The 22,908-nt window shown below is 43.5% G+C and overlaps 1 protein-coding gene across 2 annotated transcripts in view; it reads right to left on the bottom strand.

The window, feature by feature from the left end:
- Positions 1-22,908, bottom strand: part of PI4KA (phosphatidylinositol 4-kinase alpha) — a 150,230-nt gene that overhangs the window by 105,390 nt on the left and 21,932 nt on the right. For both annotated transcript variants that reach the window (XM_032139259.2, XM_032139260.2), the window contains exons 3-7: positions 21,060-21,153; positions 10,462-10,550; positions 6,663-6,735; positions 5,765-6,024; positions 4,616-4,682 (exon numbers count right to left, since the gene is read on the bottom strand). In XM_032139259.2, coding sequence (XP_031995150.2) covers positions 4,616-4,682; positions 5,765-6,024; positions 6,663-6,735; positions 10,462-10,550; positions 21,060-21,153 — 583 coding nt within the window. The remainder of the gene's footprint in view (positions 1-4,615; positions 4,683-5,764; positions 6,025-6,662; positions 6,736-10,461; positions 10,551-21,059; positions 21,154-22,908) is intronic.

Below are 22,908 nucleotides of genomic sequence, written 5' to 3'. Positions count from 1 at the left end.
GAGTGCAGCAGTGTGATCTCAGCCCACTGCAACCTCTGCCTCCCAGGTGCAAGCAATTCTCCTGCCTCAGCCTTCCGAGTAGCTGGAATAACAGATGCCCGTCACCACACCCAGGTAATTTTTGTATTTTTAGTAGAGACGGCATTTCGCCATGTTGGCCAGGCTAGTCTCAAACTCCTGACCTCAAGTGATCCACCTGTCTTGGCCTCCCAAAGTGATGGGATTATAGGCGTGAGCCACCATGCCCAGCTGAAATATACCTTTTTAAACGTGAAGAGATATGAAAGCTTGGGGTCCACAGGGCCTCAGAGTTATTTTCCCACCAAAAATTAGAAAAAAAAATGCACACTACTAGAAGTTTCAAAATCAGAGCAACTAAGTGAAATACACCTGTCACTAAAAGACAAATACTGTACGATCCCACTTATTAGAGGAACTTAAATCATACATAGAGGTAGAATGGTAGCTGTCAGGGACTGGGGGAAGGGGAAATGGGGAATAATTGTTTAATGTATGGTTTCAGTTACACAAGATGAAAAGAGTTTTTGAGATGAACTGTGGTGATAGTTGCATAATATTATAAATGTATTCAATACTACTAAACTATATACTTTAAAATAATTAAGGCCAAGCATGGTGGCTCATGCCTATAATCCCAGAACTTTCGAAGGCTGAGATGGGAGGATTGCTTGAGTCCAGGAATTCAAGACCAAGCTGGGCAATATAGGGAGATCCTGTCTCTACAAAAAATAAAAATTAGCCGGATACAGCAGCATGCGCCTATGGTCCCAGCTACTCAGGAAGCTGGGGCAGGAGGTTTGCTTGAGCCTGGGAGGTTGAGGCTACAGGGAGCTATGAATTTGTCACTGTACTCCAGTCTGGGTAACAGTAAAATCCTGTATTAAAAAAAAAAATGACATAGCAAATTTTATGTTATGTGTATTTTACAATAAAAAAATGAAGGAAAAAAATCAACAAAAATAAAGTCATTCAGTCATTTGACATTTAATAAATATGAACCCAGGCCCAATGCGGTGGCTCATACATGTAATCCCAGCACTTTGGGAGGCTGAGGTGGAAAGATAGCCTCCGCCCAGGAGTTTGAGACCAGCCTGGGCAACATGACGAAACCCTGTCTCTATATAAATAAAAATTTTTTAATTAAAATAAAAATATAGTAAATAGGAACCCAAAAGCATATAATTGTTTGAAAATCCATTATTTAGAAACTATAATAGAAAACTATGAGGCCAGGCGCGGTGGCTCACGCCTGTAATCCCAGCACTTTGGGAGGCCGAGGCGGGCGGATCACAAGGTCAAGAGATTGAGAACATCCTGGCCAACATGGGGAAACGCTGTCCCTACTAAAAATACAAAAATTAGCTGGGCGTGGTGGCACGTGCCTGTAATCCCAGCTACTTGGGAGGTTGAGGCAGGAAAACCGCTTAAGCCCGGGAGGCTGAGGTTGCAGTGAGCCAAGATTGCACCACTGTACTCCAGCCTGTTGACAGTGGGAGACTGTCTCAAACAAACAAACAAACAAAAAAAACATAACAAACAAACCAAAAAAAACAAAAAAACCTATGATTGAAAAATAGATGAATTTGTAATATTTTCATGAGAGACAGTATCAATTTATAAAGAAGTGAATACTAAATTTTATGACTTTTTCAAGCACTAGAGAACAGACTCAAAGAGTTTAGCTCCAGTTGTGTCAAAGCTGGTATCTCATAGCTGGCGGCGCACGGCCAATCTGTCTAAAGATGGACGCAAACCAGCAACTTACAGCAGAAAGGATGGGCAACAATACCACTGAGAGCTGAGACACCAAGAGGCCAACATAAGAAATGGCCACTGAAAGAGGGAACAAGTGAGGAAACAAGGGAGGGAGAAACAGCCGGATTAAAAAGGGTAGATAAGGAAGAAGGGAAGGTTGTGATTATCGGACACTTCTCAGAAAGACACCATGAAATAAGGGCTAAATCCTGTGTGACTGAACCCCACAGAGGGCACAGATGATGGCAAACGACAGGGGCTGCAGGAACTAGGGACCTAACATTTGGGATTTATACAGGGGGTGTCATTGAAACTTCTTTTTTTTTTTCCTGTGAGACAAGAGTCTCACTCTGTTGCCCACGCTGGAGTGCAATGTTACGATGTCGGCTCACCGCAACCTGCGTCTCCCATGTTCAAGTGATTCTCATGTCTCAGTCTCCCGAGTAGCTAGGATTATAGGTCTGTGCCACTGCGCCCGGCTAATTTTTGTATTTTTAGTAGAGATGGGGTTTTGCCATGTTGGCCAGGCTGGTCTCGAACTCCTAGCCTCAAGTGATCTGCCTGTCCCAAAATGCTAGGATTACAGGTGTTAGCCACTGTGCCCAGCCTGAAAGTTTTTAAGCAGGAAAATAAGTGATCAAATTTGTGCTATTAAAAATAATTCTTATTTATTTTTTATTTTATTTAGTTTTTAAGGGTCTCACTATGTTGCCCAGGCTGGTCTCAAACTCCTAGGCTCAAGCAATCCTCCTACCTGGGCCTCCCAAAGTGCTGGGATTACAGGCGTGAGCCACCTCTCCTGGCCTAAAAACAATTCTTAAAAACTAAATTCTTACAGCAGTTTGGAAGAGGGCCTGGGAAGGGAGATAGAAGGACCGGCTGTAAGAAAAGTCTTAGTATGTGGTGTTGCATACCTGAAGTCCCAGCTACTTGAAAGGCCAAGGCCAGAGGATCGTTATGACTGCACCCCTGCACTCCAGCCTGGGTGGCAGAGCAGGACCCCAACTCAAAAAAAAGAAAAAGTCCAAGCAAAACAGGAAGTCTGAGAGGAAACTCAGAAGGCACAGGGTCTGCTGCTGTCTGTCCTACAGTGAGGCATTTCAGAGAGCAAGGCTCGCTTGTCTGGTCACCACAACAGGCAAAGTGGGTGGCAACCAGGTCTGATGGCGCGATGCGTGAGGATCTCGCAGTCAGCCACATTAGCGTGCTCCCATCTGCCACTTACTGGATGTGCTCAAAGTGGGGCAGCGGTCATGGAGAGGAGCCCTCACCACAGAGGGTGGACAATGAGCTGTTTACCAGGAAAAGGGAAGCCTCCAAGGGCACATCATGGCCATCCTAAAATGCCCCAAAGGCAGGCAGGTGGCAGCGAGATTTTCAGAGCCTGGAGGAATACATTCTACATTTAAACAAAGAGTTGTCTCTAAGAGGTGTGATTCTGAGTGGCTGAAATTAGCCCTTATATTCTAACATATATATAGAATGTAACCTGTTACATTCTCACAGATCTAAGAGATGGAAAGCTTCCTACATTTATCTAAGCCCAGATATTCTCTTTTTCCTTCAAAATTCCCCTCACATCTCTCAAAATTGTCTTGAGACATGCTCTTTTAACAAATAGCATCATTCAAAAATGGAGAGACTATACTGAAGCATGGAATTCTGTCTTCCCCATTTCCTATCCCTTAATCTGGGTCTTACTTCCATCAAGTGTAAGGTAGAAGTAATTTTAACATGTGTCTGACGTGGCACAGGGTAGTCACATGAATCCAATTCAGTAAATTATGTAAAAGTACTTTGTGAACAGCAGAGCTCTATAAAAAGTAGTAATAGGCTGGGTATGGTGGTTCACGGCTATAATCCTAGCACTTTGAGAGACCAAGGCAGGCGTTCCCTTGAGCCCAGGAGTTCCGGACCAGCCTGGGCAACATGGCAAAACCCCATCTCTACAAAAAATACACAAGTTAGTGGGCGTTGTGGAGGGTGCCTATAGTCCTAGCTACTTGGGAGGCTGAGGTGGGAGGATCACTTGAGCCCAGGAGGTTGAAGCTGCGGTGAGCCATGATCATGCCACTGCACTCCAGCCTGGGTGGCAGAGTGAGACTCTGTCTCCAAAAAAAAAAAAAAAAAAAGTAGTAATAGTAGTATTAGTACTTTAATATTATCTACATACTTAATGTCATTAAACAAAAATGTCCAACCAGGTGTGGTGGCTCATGCATGTAATCCTAGCACTCTGGAAGGAGGAAATGGGTGGATCACTTGAGGTCAGGAGTTCAAGACAAGCCTGGCCAACATGGTGAAACCCTGTCTCTACTAAAAATACAAAAATTAGCTGAGCATGCTGGTGGATGCCTACAGTCCCAGCTACTTGGGAGGCTGAGGCAAGAGAATTGCTTGAACCCAGGAGGCAGGGCCTGCAGTGAGCTGAGATTACACCACTGCACTCCAACCTGGGCAACAGAGCCAGACTCTATCTCAGAAAAAGAAAAGAAATATCCACCATTAGCACTTCCACCTGAAAAGGAACTTTTACAGGTTAAAGTGCAAAAATTCTGATGACAGGTATATAGGGGTCTGTAAGTTATTTTCTGTACTTTTCTCTCTATATAAAATATTTGAAAATTAAATGTACTTTTCTCTATATATAAAATAATTGAAAATTAAATTTTAAGAAACTTAAATGAAAACAGAAAATAAATACTTCCTAAAAGCTTGGCACTCTAGGTACATCCATGACAACAGAGTTAGTATCAGCATCCTTAATATCACAAGAAGTCACTGTGAGCCTGTTCTCCAAGTACTAGGTCAAAATATTCTTGGGAGAGGTGAAGCCCACCTTCAAAGTAGTGAAAGGCGGATCCTCCAGGGGAACTGGGAGGGGGCATGCCGCGTTCAGGGCTGACCTGAAACACACAACCACAGTTACGTATCAGAAAAGACCAGTGAGACCTCTGTGAGATTTATCTTAGACAAGGTCCTCTCTGCCAGCCCAATGTTTGTACTTCAAGTCCTGGTTGAAGCCTCATTTCCTTCCTAAAGCCCATCACAGCTACAGCATTCTCTACTACATGCTGTATCACTAAATTCTTCGTGTTTAGCCGTATATTTGACACTTGATTACTGAGCTGAATTGTCCTCAGTGTTTTGTGTTTTTGTCTTTTCTCCATGAGTCAATTATATACTTCTTAAGGGTACCAACTGTCTTCCAGGCAAAATAGCATTTGGCACCCAACTGCTATGAAACATATACTTTATGACTATGAAATCACTTCTAAATCTTATGTTGGGGACTAGCCTCAACACCACCCGTAGGGTATTTAAAGTTTGGTGGTGACAAAGGAAAGAGAAGAGACAGGTTAAGAGTTTATAAAGGTGGAAGCCAGGGGACCAGAGCAAATCAGAGGCTGCAAAGGCCTAGAGTTTTGGTTTTTACACTATTTATTGCGTATAATCACTTAGATTTAAGAAGCAGATGTTTAGGGTGAAAGGGAGGCAGTACGTCATATGTGTAATCTATAGTAGTGGCGGTTTAAATGAATTTTTTTGTGTTTAAACAGTATATTTTCAACTTATCGGATAGCAGTTAGTGGGAGCGGGCTTAACTAGGAGTCTGTATGTTTGGCTATATTTTAATGTTTTAAAGGAGTGGGTTTTTTTTTGAACACAGTGCTTATGGATAAGAGAGTAAGTCTTGCTCAGAGTATGGGAACATAATGGCTATACGAGGCTTTTTTTTTTAGAGGCCTTTTGTGGCTTTTTACACCGTATTGTTTTATATTTTTATGGCCAGTTTATACATGCACTCTATAAACCTTTCCCCCAACATCTTAAGAGGGACAAGACAAGTCTTTGTATTAAAGAGAATTCTAGTGAAACATTTCATGTTACTTAAGTTTACTCCGACTACAAAGAAGAGGGATTTTCTCTGCAGGGGAGCTTAACAGGGTCTTTCTCCTCTGCTCTTTCCCCAATAGCCCAGGCCCACCTGAGAGATGCTGGACACACTGCTGGTTTTCCTCTTCAGGGTACCCTCCTGACAGACAGTCAGCAGATTGCTGGGGAGGATGGAGCGGAAGTCATTAAAGGAACGCCTTCGAACACCTTCAAGCTCTTCCGGGACACGGAGGGAATGAGGAGGGATTTTGGGAAAGAGCTTTGAGAGGAGAGACTCTTCCATGTTGCTGTAACGCCCAAATGCTCGCGAGATTCCTATCAGGCATGGGATAGCATACTTGCAAAGGTATTCTAGAAGATCAAGTGAAAACGTTACAATATAAGAAAGTATCCTGATAGAGTCATATAGTAAGTACTAACTTGTAACATTGACTAAGATTTCACAAGCCACCCACTAATAACTGCGAAGGTTCAAAATAAGCCACAATAATGGGGTCAACCCCAAGGGCTGACAAGTGATATCTTCGACCTGTCATTAACAACTTCAGACTATGTCTTCAACACACCCAGCTGCCCTCCTTGGGAGGTCTTCGTCTATTCATGGCACATCCAAATCAATAATATAGCTAGGTCATATTATCAAGTACCTTATACATTTATTCCTCTTAGGAGCATATCGGTAGCCTTACAACACAGAAAAAATGACCTTTGGAAGTCAACTAATCTACCCACAGATGTTACAGGTGAAGAAACTGGGGCCCAGAAGGGTGAAGTTACTTGTCCAAGGTGACCCAGCATCTATGTAGCAGAGCAACGCGCCTGACCCCATGTGGCCTCTGAGGATATTAACACACAACAAATCAAACTAAAATAGGAAGGTTTTCTCCCATCATATACATTAGGTACCCAACAACAGAAAAGACTGGAGAAAAACAAGGGAAAGAGTAACCACAAAACCATTTTAAGAAAAACCTTAAGGATACTTGTACCTTTGTCTTGAATCTCCAAGGCCTGGCACATCCCCAAGAGGACATGCAAAACCTGCAAAAGCGCCTCTAAAATCTGTAACAGTCAAGGAAACAAGAAAACAAACAAAATTAGGCAAATATCACAAAACTAAGTCAGAATTAGAAGGCACTTCAGACATTATCTTAACCAACCCCATATTTGATACATCCCTCCACAACGACTGTGCCAAGTGGCCAACCAGCTGACTTTCCAGGGACAAAACCCTCACTCTCTGGGCTGGTTCAGAGTTCCTCCCAACACTGGGCCAATGCTGTCCTCCTGGGGCTTGTACCTACCAGTCCTTGGGGCTACTTTTTCCTCTATTAACATATTCTGTAAACAGGTGATGGGTCCCCAAATCTTCTCTTTTCATGGGTAAACGCCCTAGCGCTTTTCAACCGTATTCTTCATGATCACAAATCCTTTATAATGCTAATTGCCAGCTTCTGATTTTACGGTAGTCCAGTTTTCTGTCTGGAAGTGTAGTGCTCAGAATAAAATACATTAACATCTGTGATGCTGGAACTCACCCAGCATACTCACCAAACTCATCACAGATTCTACACTTCTACGTACGTGACATTAGCTTTTCTGCAGCCACTTCACACTGCTATCTCAATGAGCTTATACATAATTTTTAAATTTTTTTTTATTTGAGACGAAGTTTCGCTCTTGTTGCCCAGGCTGGAGTGCAGTGGCATGATCTTGGCTTACTGCAACCTCCACCTCCCGGGTTCAAGCGATTCTACTGACTCAGTCTCCTGAGTAGCTGGGATTACAGGTGCATGCCACCATGCCTGGCTAATTTCTTGTATTTTTAGTACAGACAGGGTTTCACCATGTTAGCCGGGCTGGTCTTGAACTCCTGACCTCAGGTGATCCACCTGCCTTGGCCTCGCAGAGTGCTGGAATTATAGGTGTGAGGCACTGCACCCAGCCCATCATTTTTTAAGTTAAGAAATTTTTTTTTTTGTCCTGGCAGGGTGGCTCATGCCTATAATCCCAGCACTTTTTTTTGTTTGTTTGTTTGTTTGTTTTGAGGCGCGGTTTCAGTCTTGTTGCCCAGGCTAGAGTGCAATGGCATGTCTCAGCTCACCACAACCTCCGCCTCCTGGGTTCAAGCGATTCTCCTGCCTCAGCCTCCTTAGTAGCTGGGATTGCAGGCATGCACCACCACACCTGGCTAATTTTTTATTTTTAGTAGAGACGGGGTTTCTCCATGTTGGTTAGTCTGGTCTCAACCTCCCAACCTCAGGTGATCCATCCACCTCGGCCTCCCAAAGTGCTGGGATTACAGGTGTGAGCCACTGCGCCCGGCCAATCCTAGTACTTTGGGAGGCTGAAGCCGGTGGATCAGTTGAGCTCAGGAGTTCAGACCTGCCTGGGCAAAGTATCGAAACCCTGTCTCTACAAAACATACAAAAATTAGCCAGGTGTGGTGGTGCGTGCCTGTGGTCAGGAGGCTGAGGTGTGAGGGTCACTTGAGCCCGGGAGGCTGAGGATGTAGTGAGCCATGATCAGTGCAGGGGTTCAATCACAGCTCACTGTAGCCTCAAACTCCTGGACTCAAGCAATCCTCCTGCCTCAGCCTCCTGAGTAGCTGGGATTACAGGCAAGTGTCACTATGCCCAGCTAATTTTTATTTTTATTTTTGTAGGGATAGGTTTCGCTATGTTGCCCAAGCTGGTCTCAAATTCCTGGGCTCAAGTGATCCTCCTGCCTCAGCCTCTCAGAATGCTGGGATTACAGGCGTTGAGCCACCATGCATGATAATGAGTTTATAGATGAGGAAGATACCTAAGTCTTCTTTCGCACCTGCTTCTCCTAAACTATGTAATCTCTACTAACATAGTTGGTATTTTTTATCTTTCATCTACCCCTACAAAAACTCATGGTATTAGCTTTAGCTCATTGTACAAATCTGTGATTCCCAGCTTTGTGCCTTCTACAAATGAAATCAACTTGCTTTCCAGATCTTCATTTACAGCACTAGCTTGTTTTGCTCCAATGACAGGAGGGTCTTGCTGGGCCGATACCTCACTGATCACCCTTTGGGACAGTCCTTCAGGCAGTTCTGCAAACCCTCCAAACCATTTGGCCCTCAGCCCATATAATTGGTCCAGGATGTCAGGAAAGGTGCTTGTCCAAAGCATTTATGAAGATCCACTAGAATGCAGCAACTTCATTTCTCTCAATCATTTTTCTTAGAAAATCCAGGCAAAGAAAAAATGAAGTTGGTGTGACATGACTTGTTCATAACCAAGTCAAATCTCTTACATTTTCGTAATATTAAGTAATGTTGAATAATCTACGAGAGCTTGAAAAGCAATAGTTTTTCCATTTTATTTATTTATTTATTTTTTTATTTTATTTTATTTATTTATTTTGAGACCGAGTCTCACTCTGTTGTCCAGGCTGGAGTGCAGTGGCATGATCTCAGCTCACTGCAACCTCTGCCTCCCAGGTTCAAGTGATTCTCATGCCTCAGCCTCCCGAGTAGGTGGGATTACAGGCTCCTGCCACCACACCCGGCTAATTTTTGTATTTTTAGTAGAGATGGGGTTTCTTCATGTTGGCCAGGCTGGTCTCAAACTCCTGACCTCAGGAGATCCACCCGCCTCAGCATCCCAAAGTGCTAGGATTACAGGCCTGAGCCACCGCACCCAGCCACTTTTTCCATTTTATATGTTAAAGTCATGTTATCACCTTTGGTGTTGACCTCTTAATTCTGATAAATTTTATTCATAGAAAAGCCCTTAATGTCCAACTTTTTAATAAAAACACATTATTCTAACATATTTAAGCATTTCTTTAGCCAACCTACAAACAAATGTAGAATCTAAATTAGTCAAAATACATCACCAACTGGGAACATTTAGAATGCCGACAAGCAACTAGGCACTGTTTGGAAGAACCTAGGAATAGCAGCATACAAAAACTAACTTTCTAAGCGATAAATTTAAGAAAAAGTTGTATGATTATATTCTTTGTTTAAAGAAGAGGAAAGTATGAAATACATGTTCGTAACATTTCTATCAAAATTAACAAAATCTAAAGAAAGTCTGTGCCCTTAAAGATAAAAGCTTCAGCTACCTAGAAGATTCTCTTCTAGCTGGGCACAGTGGCTCACACCTATAATCCCAGCACACTGGGAGGTCAAGGCAGGAGGATCACTTGAGGCCCAGAGTTCAAGACCAGCCTGGGCAACGTGGCAAAACCTCGTCTCTACAAAAAATACAAAACAAATTAGCCAGCGTGATAGTGAACGCCTACAGTCTCAGCTACTTGGGAGTCTTAGGAGGGAGGCTGGCTTGAGGTGGAAAGCGGAGGTTGCAGTGAGCCAAGATTGCACCACTGCACTCCAGCCTGGATGACAGAGCAAGACTCTGTCTCAAAAAAAGAAAAGAAAATGATCTTCTAAGAATGACTTCAATCCCCAACAAAGAGCAAGAAAAATGAGCTGCCTTTGCCTTTTTCTGCTGCCTACCTTACAGGACTTTCTGAAAAGCTGAAAGGGACAGTGCTGCTCATGTCTCTGCAGCGCCTGCCCTTCATCAGAAAAAAGAAACAGAAAAAAAAGAAAAGTTGAATAAGATAAGACTCATGAGATCCTAAAGAGTACTGAAAGACCTAAACATGTCTTAGGTCTGCTATGAACAGGATGAAATAAATATCAACAAACAATCCAATCACATTTCACATTTTTTAAATCTTTTCATCACTTTGGGACTCTATTCAATCTAATAGAAATGCATACCAAATCAACCAACACATGCTTACCTCATCCCTAAGTGAAGGATCCCTATAGGCCACATCAGACAGCAGAGTTACCAAGCAGAAGCTGAAGCTCTCTGCAACTGGGAGGGCACCTGGAAGATGTAAAAACATAAATCAGATAACCAGGAACCAGATACTGGATCACACCTCTGGCCATCCAACAGTATGTACCCTCTCACCATGACCTGCCAAGGGACCAGTTTATAGCAGCTGCCCTCCTTGAGACGAGTCTCAAAAGAACAGCTATGGGCCCAATGAATTTGCTGAGAAACACCCCTACCTTTCCTTTAAGTAAATGTTTTGGTTCAATAAACTTAAATGTTTCCTGAGCCAACAGCTAGTGTGAGATAACAGAGCCTCTCAACATGACAGATTCAATTTTTTATTCCCTAAGTAAATGCGATAAATCACACACACACACACACACACACACACACACACACACACACACACACACCACACACACACACACACACACACACACACACACACACACACACACACTTGGCTGGGCAAAGTGGCTCACGTCTGTAATCCCAGCACTTCTGGGGGGCCAAGGCAGACGGATCACCTGAGGTCAGGAGTTCGAGACCAGCCTGGCCCACATGGTGAAACCCCGTCTCTACTAAAAATACAAAAATTAGCTGGGTGTGGTGGCGCACACCTGTAATCCCAGTCACTTGGGAGGCTGAGGCAGGAGAATAGCTTGAAGCCAGGAAGTGGAGGTTCCAGTGAGCCGAGATCATACCACTGTACTCCAGCCTGGGTGACAGAATGAGATGCCATCTCAAAAAAAAAAAAAAAATCAATTTTGAATATTGAATGTTGAATCAAGGACAAAAGAGTATCCACTATTTAATGGATATATTCACAGTACATGACAGAAGACTTACATTTCTACTCCAGCACTTAAAATTTTAAAGTGCAGCTCTAGGCTATTCTCAAACTTGAATGTGCCCATGCCCGGCCTAAAATTTGACTTTTTAGTAATGATGCTCTATTTAATTTGTAGTCCATCAAATTGCAGGACAGACTGGGTGCAGTGGCTCACGCCTATAGTCCTAGCACTTTAGGAGGCCGAGGCAGGCAGATCACTTGAGGCCAGGAGTTCAAGACCAGCCCAGCCAACATGGCAAAATTCTGTCTCTACCGAAAATACAAAAATTAGCAAGGCATAGTGATGCATGCCAGTAATCCCAGGTACTTGGGAGGCTGAGGCACAAGAATTGCTTGAACCCAGGAGGCGGAGGTTACAGTGAACCGAGGTCAGGCCACTGCACTCCAGCTTGGAGTGCAGACAGAATGAGACTGTCTCAAAAAACAAAAAACAAACAAAATCCTAACAAATTGCAGGATACATGCATAATTTTGGATCTGTCAGATTTAGGCATGTTACCAGAAATGATGAAAACCTAAAGGTCAAGAGGAATACTGGCACAAACAGAACGTTTTTTAATTTCTATTTCAGGTTCAGGGGTACATATGTAGTTTTGTTATACAGGTAAATTGCATGTTACAGGGTTTTGGTGTACAGATTATTTCATCATCCCCGTAATACGCATTGTACCCAAAAAGTAGTTTTCCCATCCTCGCCCTCCTCCTACTCTCCACTCTTAAGTAGGCCCCAGTGTCTGCTGTTCCCTTCTGTGTTCATATGTACTCGACGTTTAGCTCCCACTTATAAGTGAGAACATGTAGCGTTTGGTTTCCTGTTCCTGTGCTAATTCTCCCATAACAGTCTCCAGCTCCATCCATGTTGCTACAAAAGACGTGACCTTGGCCGGGCACGGTGTAATCCCAGCACTTTGGGAGGCTGAGGCAGGCAAATAACTTGAGGCCAGGAGTTCGAGACCAGCCTAGCCAACATGGCAAAACTCCATCTCCACTATAAATACAAAAATTAGCCCGGTGTAGTGGCACATGCCTATAACCCCAGCTACTTGGGAGGCTGAGACAGGAGAATCCCTTGAACCTGGGAGGCGGGGGTTGCAGTGAGCAGAGATCACACCACTGCACTCCAAGCTGGGTGACAGAGCGAGACTGTCTCAAAAAAAGATAAAATAAAAAAATAAATAAAAGGACATGATCTTTTTCTTTTTTTATGGCTACACAGTACTCCATGGTACACATACGACATTTTCTTTACCCAGTCTTCCATTGATAGGCATTTAGGTTGACTCCTTATCTTTGTTATTGTAAATACTGCTGTAATAAACATACTTACGCACGTATCTTTACAGTAGAATGATTTACATTCCTTTGAGTACGCACCCAATAATGGGATTGCTGGGTCAAATGGTAATTCTGTTTTAAGTTCTTTCAGAAATTGCCAAACTGCATTCCACAATGGCTGAACTAATTTATATTCACACCAGCAGTGTGTAAGTGTCCCCTTTTCTCCACAACCTCACCAGCATCTGTTATTTCTTGACTTTTTAATAATAGCCATTCTGACTGGTGTGAGATGGTATCTCACTAAAATTTTTTTTTTATTTACATTTCTCTGATTATTAGCATCAGATGATGAGCATATTTTTCATATATTTTTGGCCACTTGTATGTCTTCTTTTGAAAAGTATCTATTCGTCCTTGGCTCACCTTTTAATGGTGTTGTTTTTTGTTTGTAAATTTAAGTTCCTCATAGATTCTGGACTTTAGACCTTTGCATAGTTTGCAAATATTTTCTTTCATTCAGTAGGGTGGCTGTTTACTCTGTTGACAGTTTGTTTTGCTGTGCAGAAGCTCTTTAGTTTAATTAGGTCCCATTTGTCAATTTTTGTTTTTGCTGCAATTGCTTTTGGCATCTTTGTCATCAAATTTTTGCCATTAAATCTTTGCCAGGCTCTGGCCGGGCACGGTGGCTCATGCCTGTAATCCCAGCACTTTGGGAGGCCAAGGTGGGCGGATCACGAGATCAGGAGATCAAGACCATCCTGGCTAACACAGTGAAACCCCGTCTCTACTAAAAATACAAAAAATTAGCCGGGCGAGGTGGCGGGCGACTGTAGTCCCAGCTACTCGGGAGGCTGAGTCAGGAGAATGGCGTGAACCCTGGGGGGCGGAGCCTGCAGTGAGCCGAGATCGCGCCATTGCACTCCAGCCTGGGCGACAGCGAGATTCTGTCTCAAAAAAAAAAAAAAAAACCTTTGCCAGGGTCTATGTCCAGAGTGGTATTTCCTAGTTTATCTTCCAGGGTGTTTATAGTTTAAGGTTTTACATCTAGAGCTTTAATCCATCTTCAGTTGGTTTTTGTATAGGGCGTAAGTAAGGGGTCTAGTTTCAGTCTTCCGAATATAGCTAGCCAGTTATCCTAGCACCATTTATTGAGTAGGGAGTCCTTTCCCCATTACTTGTTTTGTTGACTCTGTTGAAGATCAGATGGTTGCAGGTGTGCAGCATTATTTCTGGGCTATTTGTCTATGTGCTATTTTTTTTTTTTTACCAGTACCATGCTGTTTTGGTTACTGTAGCCCTGTAGTAGAGTTGAAGTTTGAAGTTGGGTAATGTGATGTCTCCAGCTTTGCTCTTTTTCAGGTTACCTTGGCTATTCAGGCTGTTTTTTGGTTCCATAAAAATTCTAAAATAGTTTTTTTCTAATTCTGTGAAGAATGTCATTGGTAGTTTGATAGGAATAGCACTGAATCCATAAATTGCTCTGGGTAGTATGGCCATGTTAACAATATTGATTCTTCCTGTCTATGAGCATGGGATGTTTTTCCATTTGTGTAAGCTCTGATTTCTTTCAGTAGTATTTTGTAATTCTTGCTGTAGAGATTTTTCACCCCTGTTAGCTGTATTCCAAGGTATTTTATCTTTTCTTTTTTTTGAGATGGAGTCTCACTCTGTCGCACAGGCTGGAGGGCAGTGGCGCAATCGCGGCTCACTGCAACCTCTGCCTCCCAGGTTCAAGCGATTCTCCTGCCTCAGCTTCCCAAGTAGCTGGGATTACAGGCATGCGCTACCATGCCCAGCTAATTTTTGTGTTTTTAGCAGAGATGGGTTTCACCCTGTTGGCCAGGCTGGTCTCGAACTCCTGACCTCAAGTGATCCACCTGCCTCGGCCTCCCAAAGTGCTGGGATTACAGTCGTGAGCCACCATGCCCAGCTGGTATTTTATTATTTTTGTGAATATTGTAAATGGGACTGTGTTCTTGATTTGGCTCTCAGCTTGGATGTTGTTGGTGTATAGGAATGCTACTGATTTTTGTACATTGATTTTGTATCCTGAAACTTTGCTGAAGTTGTTTATCATATCAAGGGGCTTTGGGCAGAGATGATAGGGTTTTCTAGGTATAGAATCATATAACCTGTGAAAAGAGATCGTTTGACTTCCTCTCTTCCTATCTGGATGACTTTTATTTCTTTCCCTTGCCTGACTGCTCTGGCCAGGACTTCCAGAATTATGCTGCACAGGAGAGGTGAGAGAGGGCATCTTTGTCTTGTTGTGGTTTTCAAGGGGAATGCTTCCAGCTTTTGACCATACAGTATAATGATGGCTATGGGTTTGTCATAGATGGCTATTATTACTTTGAAGTATGTTCCTTCAACACCTAGAGTTTGTTGTGGATTTTTTTTTTTTTTTTTTTTTTTTTTTTGAGACAGAGTCTTGCTCTGTTGCCAGGTTGGAGTGCAGTGGCATGATCTCGGCTCACTGCAACCTCCGATCCCGGGTTCAAGCGATTCTCCTGCCTCAGCCTCCCGGGTAGCTGGGACTACAGGTGCCCGCCACCACGCTTGGTTAATTTTTTGTATTTCAGGAGAGACAGGATTTCACCATGTTGGCCAGGATGGTCTCAATCTCCTGACCTCGTAATCTGCCCACCTTGGCCTCCCAAAGTGCTGGGATTACAGGCGTGAGCCACCACGCCTGGCCTGTTGAGGATTTTTAACATGAAGGGATATTGAATTTTATGAAAAGCCTCTTCTGTATCTATTAAGATAATCACATGGTTTTTGGTTTTAGTTCTGTTTCTGTGATGAATCACATTAATTGATTTGCATACATTGTATCAATCCTGTATCCCAGGGATAAAGCCTACTTGACCTGATGGATTAGCATTTTGATGTGCTGCTAGATTCAGTTACCTAGTATTTTGTTGAGGATTTTTGCATCTATGTTCATCTATTAGCCCTAAGTTTTCTTTTTTTGTTTTGTCTCTACCAGGTTTTGGTATCAGGATGACGCTACCCACATAGAGTTAGGGAGGAGTCCCTCCTCCTTAATTTTTTTGTAATAGTTTCAGTAGGAGTGGTACCAGCTCTTCTTTATACATCTGGTAGAACTCAGCTGTGAATCCATCTGGTCCTAGGCTTTCTTCAGCTGGCAGACTTTTTATTACTGACTCAATTTCGGAACTTGTTATTTGTCTGTTCAGGGATTCAGTTTCTTCTGGGTTTAGTCTTGGTAGGTTGTATATGTCCAGGAATTTATCCATTTCTTCTAGGTTTTCTAGCTTGTAGGCATAGAGGTGTTTGTCTCTCAGGGTTGGGTTTTTTTATTATTATTATTTCTGTGGAATCACTGGTAATGTCCCCTTTATCAATTTCTGGTTGTCTATTTGGACCTTTTCTCTTTTTTTCTTTATAAGTCTAGCTAGTGGTCTATCTTATTTTTTTTGTTGTTGTTCAAAAAACCAACTCCTGGATTTGTTGATCTTTTGTATGGTTTTCATATCTCAATTTCCTTCAGTTCAGCTTTGGTTTTAGTTATTTCTTATCTTTGGCTACCTTTGGGGTTAGTTTGTTCTTGTTTCTTTAGTTCCTCTAGTCGTGATGTTACGTTGTTAATTTGAGATCTAATTTTTTGACATCAGCATTCATGCTATAAACTTCCCTCTTAATTCTGCCTTAGCTGTGTCCCAGAGATTCTGGTATGTTGTATCTTCATTCTCATTAATTTCAAAGAATTTCTTTATTTCTGCCTTAATTTCATTATTTACCCGAAAGTCATTCAGGAGCAGGTTATTTAATTCTCATGTAATTATATGCTTTCAGTGATTTTCTTAGTATTTAATTCTATTTTTATTGTGCTGTGGCCCAAGAGCATGGTTAGTATAAGTTCAGTTTTTCTGAATTTGCTGAGGCTTGTTTTATGTCTGATAGTGTGGTTGATTTTAGAGTATGTTGCATGTGCAGATGAGAAGAATGTATATTCTGCTGCTTTCAAGTGGAGTGTTCTGTAGACGTCTATTAGGTCCATTTGGTCAAGTGTCGAGTTTAAATCCTGAATATCTTTATCAGTTTTCTGCCCTGATGACCTGTCTAACACTGTCAGTGGGGTGTTGAAGTGTCCCGGCTATTGTGTGGTTATCTAAGCCTCGTCAAAGGTCTCTAAGAACTTGCTTTATAAACGTGGTTGCTCCCGTGTTCAATACGTATAAATTTGCTCCTGTGTTTGATATGTATAGTCAAATCTTGCTGAATCAAGCCTTTTACCATTATGTAATGCCTTTCTTTGTCTTTTGTGATTTTAGTTGGTTGAAAGTCTATTTTGTCTGAAATCAGAATAGCAATCCCTGCTCTTTTTTTTGTTTTCCATTTGCTTGGTAGATTTTTTTTCATCCTTTTACTTTGAATGTATGGGTGTCATTGTATGTGGGATTGGTCTCTTGAAGACAGCATACCATTGGGTCTTGCTTCTTTATCCAATTTGCCACAATGTGTCTTTTAAATGGGACATTTAGTCCATTTACATTTATAATATTGATATGTGTGGCTCTGTTCCCATCACTATATTGTTAGCTGGTTATTATGCAGACTTGTCTGTGTGGTTGCTTTATAGTGTCACTAGTCTAGGTACTTAGGTGTGTTTTGTTGTTGTTGTTGTTGTTTGTTTGTTTTTGAGACAGAGTTTCATTCCTGTTACCCAGGCTGGAGTGCAGTGGTGCAACTGTGGCTCACTGTAACCTCCACCTCCCAGGTTCAAGAAATTCTCCTGCCTTGGCCTCCTGAGTAGCTGGGATTACAGGTATCTGCCACCATGCTCAGCTAATTTTTTGTCTTTTTAGTGGAGAAGGGGTTTCACCATGTTGGCCAGCCTGGTCTCGAACTCCTGACCTCAGGTGTTCCATCCGCCTTGGACTCCCAAAGTGCTGGGATTACAGGCGTGAGCTACTGCGCCCAGCCCTTAGGTGTGTTTCTGTAGTGGCTGGTAATAGTCTTTCCCTTCCATGTTTAGCATTCCCTTCAAGACCCTGTAAGGCAGGTGGTGGTAAAGAAATCCCTTAGCATGTGCTTGTCTCAAAAAGATCTTATTTCTCCTTCACTCATAAAGCTTAGTTTGACTGGATATGAAATTCTTGGTTGGAAATTCTTTTAACAATGCTGAATATAAGCCAGGCCCAGTGGCTCATGCCTGCAATCCCAGCACTTTGTGAGGCTGAGGAGCAGGGGTCACTTGAGGCCAGGAGTTCAAGACCAGCCTAGTCAACATGGCAAAACCCTGTCTCTACTAAAAATACAAAAATTAGCTGGGCATGGTGGTGTGCGCCTGTAGTCCCCAACTATTCAGGAGGCCGAGGCACGAGAATTGCTTGAACCTGGGAGGTGGAAGTTGTAGTGACCCAAGATCGCACCACTGCACTCCAGCCTGAGTGATGGAGTGAGACTCCTTCTCAAAAAAAAAAAAAAAAAAAAAAAAAAAGCCGGAAAAATGGCCTCCATTCTCTTCTGGCTTGTAGAGTTTCTACTAAAAGGTCTGCTGTTAGCCTGGTGGGACTCCCTTTGAAGGTAACCTGCCCCTTCTCTCTAGCTGCCTTTAACATTTTTTTTTCTTTCATTTAGACCTTGGAGAATCTGATGACTATGCGCCTTGGGGATGGTCTTCTTGTGTAATATTTCATAGGGGTTCTCTGCATTTCCTGAATTTGATTTTTGGCATCTCTAGAGAGATTGGGAAAATACTCATGGATAATATCCTGAAATACGTTTTCCAAGTTGCTTACTTTCTCTCTCCCTATCTTTCAGGGACACCAGTGAGTTGTATATTTGGTCTCTACATAATCCCATATTTCTCAGAGGTGTTCATTCTTTATTTTCTTTATTTTTGTCTGACTGAGTTATTTTGGAGAGCTGGTCTTTGAGCTCTGGGATTCTTTCCTCAGTTTGGTCAATCCTGTTGTTTATTTTGAAATTCTTTTTTTTTTTTTTTTTTTTTTTTTGAGATGGAGTCTTGCTCTGTTGCCCAGGCTGGAGTGCAGTGGCGCAATCTTGGCTCACTGCTGCCTCTGCCTCCTGGGTTCAAGCGATTCTCCTGTCTCAGCCTCCAAAGTAGCTGGGATTACAGGCGTGTGCCACCACACCCAGCCGATTTTTGTATTTTTGATAAAGACGGGGTTTCATCATCTTGGCAAGGCTGGTCTTGAACTCCTGACCTTGTGATCCACCTGCCTTGGCCTCCCAAGGTGTTGGGATTACAGGTGTGAGCCACTGGGCCCAGCCAAAATTCTTGAAGTGAGTTTTTCAGCTCCATCAGCTCAGTTTGGTTGTTTTCTTTTTGAGACGGAGTCTCACTCTGTCACCCAGGCTGAAGTGCAGTGGCATGATCTCAGCTCACTGCAACCTCTACCTCCCAGGTTCAAGCAATTCTCCTGCCTCAGCCACCCAAGTAGCTGGGATTATAGGAACCTGTCACCACACCTGGCTAATTTTTTGTATTTTTAGTAGAGATGGGGTTTCACCATGTTGGCCAAGCTGGTCTCAAACTCCTGACCTCAAGTGATCTACCCACCTCAGCCTCCCAAAGTGCAGAGATTACAGGTGTGAGCCACTGTGCCTGGCCGGTTTTTTCTTAAAATGGCCATTTCATCTTTCATCTCCTATATCGTTTTATTGTATCCTTTACAGTCCTTGGATTGGGTTTCAACTTTCCCCTGAATGTTGATGATCTTCGTTCCTATCCATATTCTGAATTCTATTTCTGTCATTTTGGCCTGGTTAAGAACCACTGCTGGGGAACTAGTGCAGCCAACTTAGCAGCATGAAGACACTGGCTTTTGGAGACGCCAGAGTTCCTGCGCTGGCTCTTTCTTATCTTCGTGGGCTAATGTTCCTTCAATCTTTGAAGCTGCTGTCCTTTGGATGGATTTTTTTGGGGGTGGTGCTTTTATCTTCTTTGATGTCTTTGGGGGTTTGATTGGGTTCGGTCAACTGGCTTCATTTCTGGCAGATTTTTGGGGGACTAAGGCTCAGCTCAGCATGGGGGACTAAGGCTCAGCTCAGCACTCCTGGGCTGTGTCCTGCAACTCTGGGGGGCTGGTATTGGGCACTCAGCTTTGTTCTCTGGCTCTCTGAAGTTGAGAACATGCAGCACTGGAGGGATTGAGGTGTTCTTGGGACACAGCCACAACACTCTGAAGGGTAGTGCCAGCCAAAGCACTCTGTCAGATAGTGGCAGCCTATTTGCTTGTGCCAGCAGCACCAGCAGTGCAATGGGGTGCACGCTCATTGGCTGAGGCGGGGTGCTGGGAGGCCTGGGGCTACCTGCCTCTGTGTGGGCACTGGCAGCAGCAGTGGTGCATCGCCACTGGGGTCTGTGTGCACATTTGCACCAATGGCAGTGGTAGCATAGAGTTGGAGCTGGTGACCTCTGTGTATGTGTTCATGCCAGTGGTGGTGGTGTTGCGGGGCCCAGAATGTTGAGAACAGCAAAACCCATCTTTAGCAGACTGGGCCATGTTGCCCAGACTAGTTTTGGTTTTTGCTTTTTTTTTTTTTTTTTGGGATGGAGTCTTGCGCTGTCGCCCAGGCTGCAGTGCAGTAGCACATCTCGGCTCAATGCAACCTCTGCCTCCTGGGTTCAAGCAGTTCTTCTGCCTCAGCCTCCCGAGCAGCTGGGACTACAGGCACATACCACCACACCCGGCTAATTTTTGTACTTTTAGTAGAGATGGAGTTTCACCATATTGGCCAGGCTGGTCTTGAACTCCTGACCTCGTGATCCACCCGCCTCGGCCTCCCAAAGTGCTGGGATTACAGGTGTGAGCCACCATGCCCGGCCAACCCAGACTAGTCTTAAACTCCTGAGCTCAAACGATCTGCCCACCTCAGCCTCCCAAAGTGCTAGAATTACAGGAGTGAGCCACCATACCAGCCAATTTATTCCATTGCTAAAGGTGCAAAGTTTAACTGGAACTTAGAAACAAAGTGATGAAACTATTTACAGTGAACATTGCTGTTGGGTCCCCAACCTCCATCTCACCCTTTTTGAGCAGCAGCAATATAATCTGGAAAACTGACCTCACTCCAGGAGTGAGCCTATAAATTCTAAGGGTAACAGTGACTGATTCGGGGACGGGCAGACGACCCAATTCTGGCCAATGAGACATGAGAAAAGGTTCTGGAAGGTCTCAGCGTTCTTGCTCACTCTCAGAAGAATGCAATGGAAAGCTGGCCTACCCAGGCCTACCTTCTCCCCAACTCATCCATGGGCTGTGGCCAACACATCGATGTAAGCTCAGCCCACAATGCTGCAGGCAGTTGTTTCACAGCCAGGAGTGAGACAAGATGCATCTGATGTGTCAGTATGAGCAAACACTTGATCCTACAGACACTGAACATGTGTATTTTCTCTTATATTCAGGGAAAACATTATATACAATTACCTCTGCCTTTCCGAGCTGTGCTTTCTTCTACCCAATACACTTTTGGAAGACCTTTGAGAAGTCGAACAAGGTAAGGAACCACACAATCTTTATGCTAAAAAATAATAAGAATAATAATAAATTAGATTTAATAAAACAAGTGACTGGCAGCTTTTTAGCCCAGATTAAGCCCAAAGCAAAGCATATCCACATCCTAATCATCTCAGAGATTCTCCAGAGATAATGTAAAGTGCATGTAAATTCACATGGCATCACTCCATTCCTGTTTTCACATTGCAGAGTCCAGAGGCTGTCCCATCAACCTGTACAACAGGAGCCTAAGGAAGTGTTCACACCTGCCTTCTGGAGCTCAGGGTCCAGCCTGCTCAGGCCTCTTCTGGGGGCTAGGCCTCTCCAGGTGGCACATGTGTGTACATACTCAAAGCTGTCTTCAGTGAGAATGGTTTAGAGCCCCAAAACCCATCCATGAGCCCCAGAATAAGACCCTGGGGATGGAGAGAAGCTCATAGTGTGGGCATCTCAACTGGGTGATGCTTTTTTCTGTTCATGTCTCTTGTCCATTTTCCTTGTTTTTATTTTTTTTTAAATTTTCTACTTCATGTTTCCTCTTGCTCAAGTTGAGCATCAGACTTTATAGCCAACTTTAGCCCAGTGAAAAATTTTACTTTCCTCTAATTTCTGAACTAGCCAATCAACACCAATATATAGCTTCATAATCTTCTGTCGTTGGCTTTTGGAGCTATTTCCCTATTTACAGCTGTTCCAGTTAAGGATTAGATGTGCTCCAGAGAAGAAGTGTGCTCTAGAGAAGAGGAGTACTATTTGATGTTTTGAAATGCTGACAAACCACATGGTAGTTTTAAAAACATGGCTGCAGCCAGGCATAGTGGCTCATAGTGGCTCACATCCATAATCCCAGCACTTTGGGAGACCCAGGCAGGTGGATCACTTGAGCTCAGGAATTTGAGACCCAGCTGGCTAACATGGCAAAACCCTGTCTCTACTAAAAATACAAGTATTAGCTGGGTGCAGTGGCACGTGCCTGTAGTCCCAGCTACTCGGGAGGCTGGGGTGGGAGGATCGCTTGAGCATGGGAGGTGAAGGCTGCAGTAAGTCAAGATTGTGCCACTGCACTCCAGCCTGGGCAAGAGAGTGAAATCCTGTCTCGAAAAAAATTAAAACATAAAAGCATGGCAGAAGGTGGCCGGGTGCGGTGGCTCACACCTGTAATCCCAGCACTTTGGGAGGCCGAGGCAGGCAGATCACGAGGTCAGGAGATCGAGACCATCCTGGCTAACATGGTGAAACCCCTTCTCTACTAAAAATACAAAAAATTAGCCGGGCATGGTGGCGGGCGCCTGTAGTCCCAGCTACTTGGGAGGCTGAGGCATGATAATGGCGTAAGTAAACCCAGGAGGCGGAGCTTGCAGTGAGCCTAGATGGCACCACTGCACTCCAGCCTGGGCTACAGTAAGAGACTCCGTTTCAAAAAAACAAAACAAAACAAAAACAACAACAACAAAAAAAACATGGCAGAAGGCACGCAGCTTCCAACTGGCTCTTTTTCAGGACATTTGCCCTGGAACCTAGATGCTATGCTGTGATAAGACCCATGAATGAGACTTCAGGTGATTCCAGCCCCCAGCTTTTGAGCCACCCCAACCGATGCTAAATGGAGTCAGTTGAGCCCTGTCTAAATTGCAGATTCATGAATCAAACAAAATGATGTATTAAGCACTAAGTTTGGGGGGAGTTTGTTATACCATAATAGATAATCAAAAACAAAGAACTTTATCAAAAACAAAACAGTTTTTTCCCTAAACCATAAAAAGGAACTGGCTAAGACATC

This window comes from Hylobates moloch, unplaced genomic scaffold, assembly GCF_009828535.3.
Source record: "Hylobates moloch isolate HMO894 unplaced genomic scaffold, HMol_V3 SCAFFOLD_19, whole genome shotgun sequence".
Lineage (NCBI taxonomy): Eukaryota > Metazoa > Chordata > Mammalia > Primates > Hylobatidae > Hylobates > Hylobates moloch.
The sequence above is the reverse complement of the archived record's forward strand: the minus strand, read 5'-3'. Positions and strand labels throughout refer to the sequence as shown.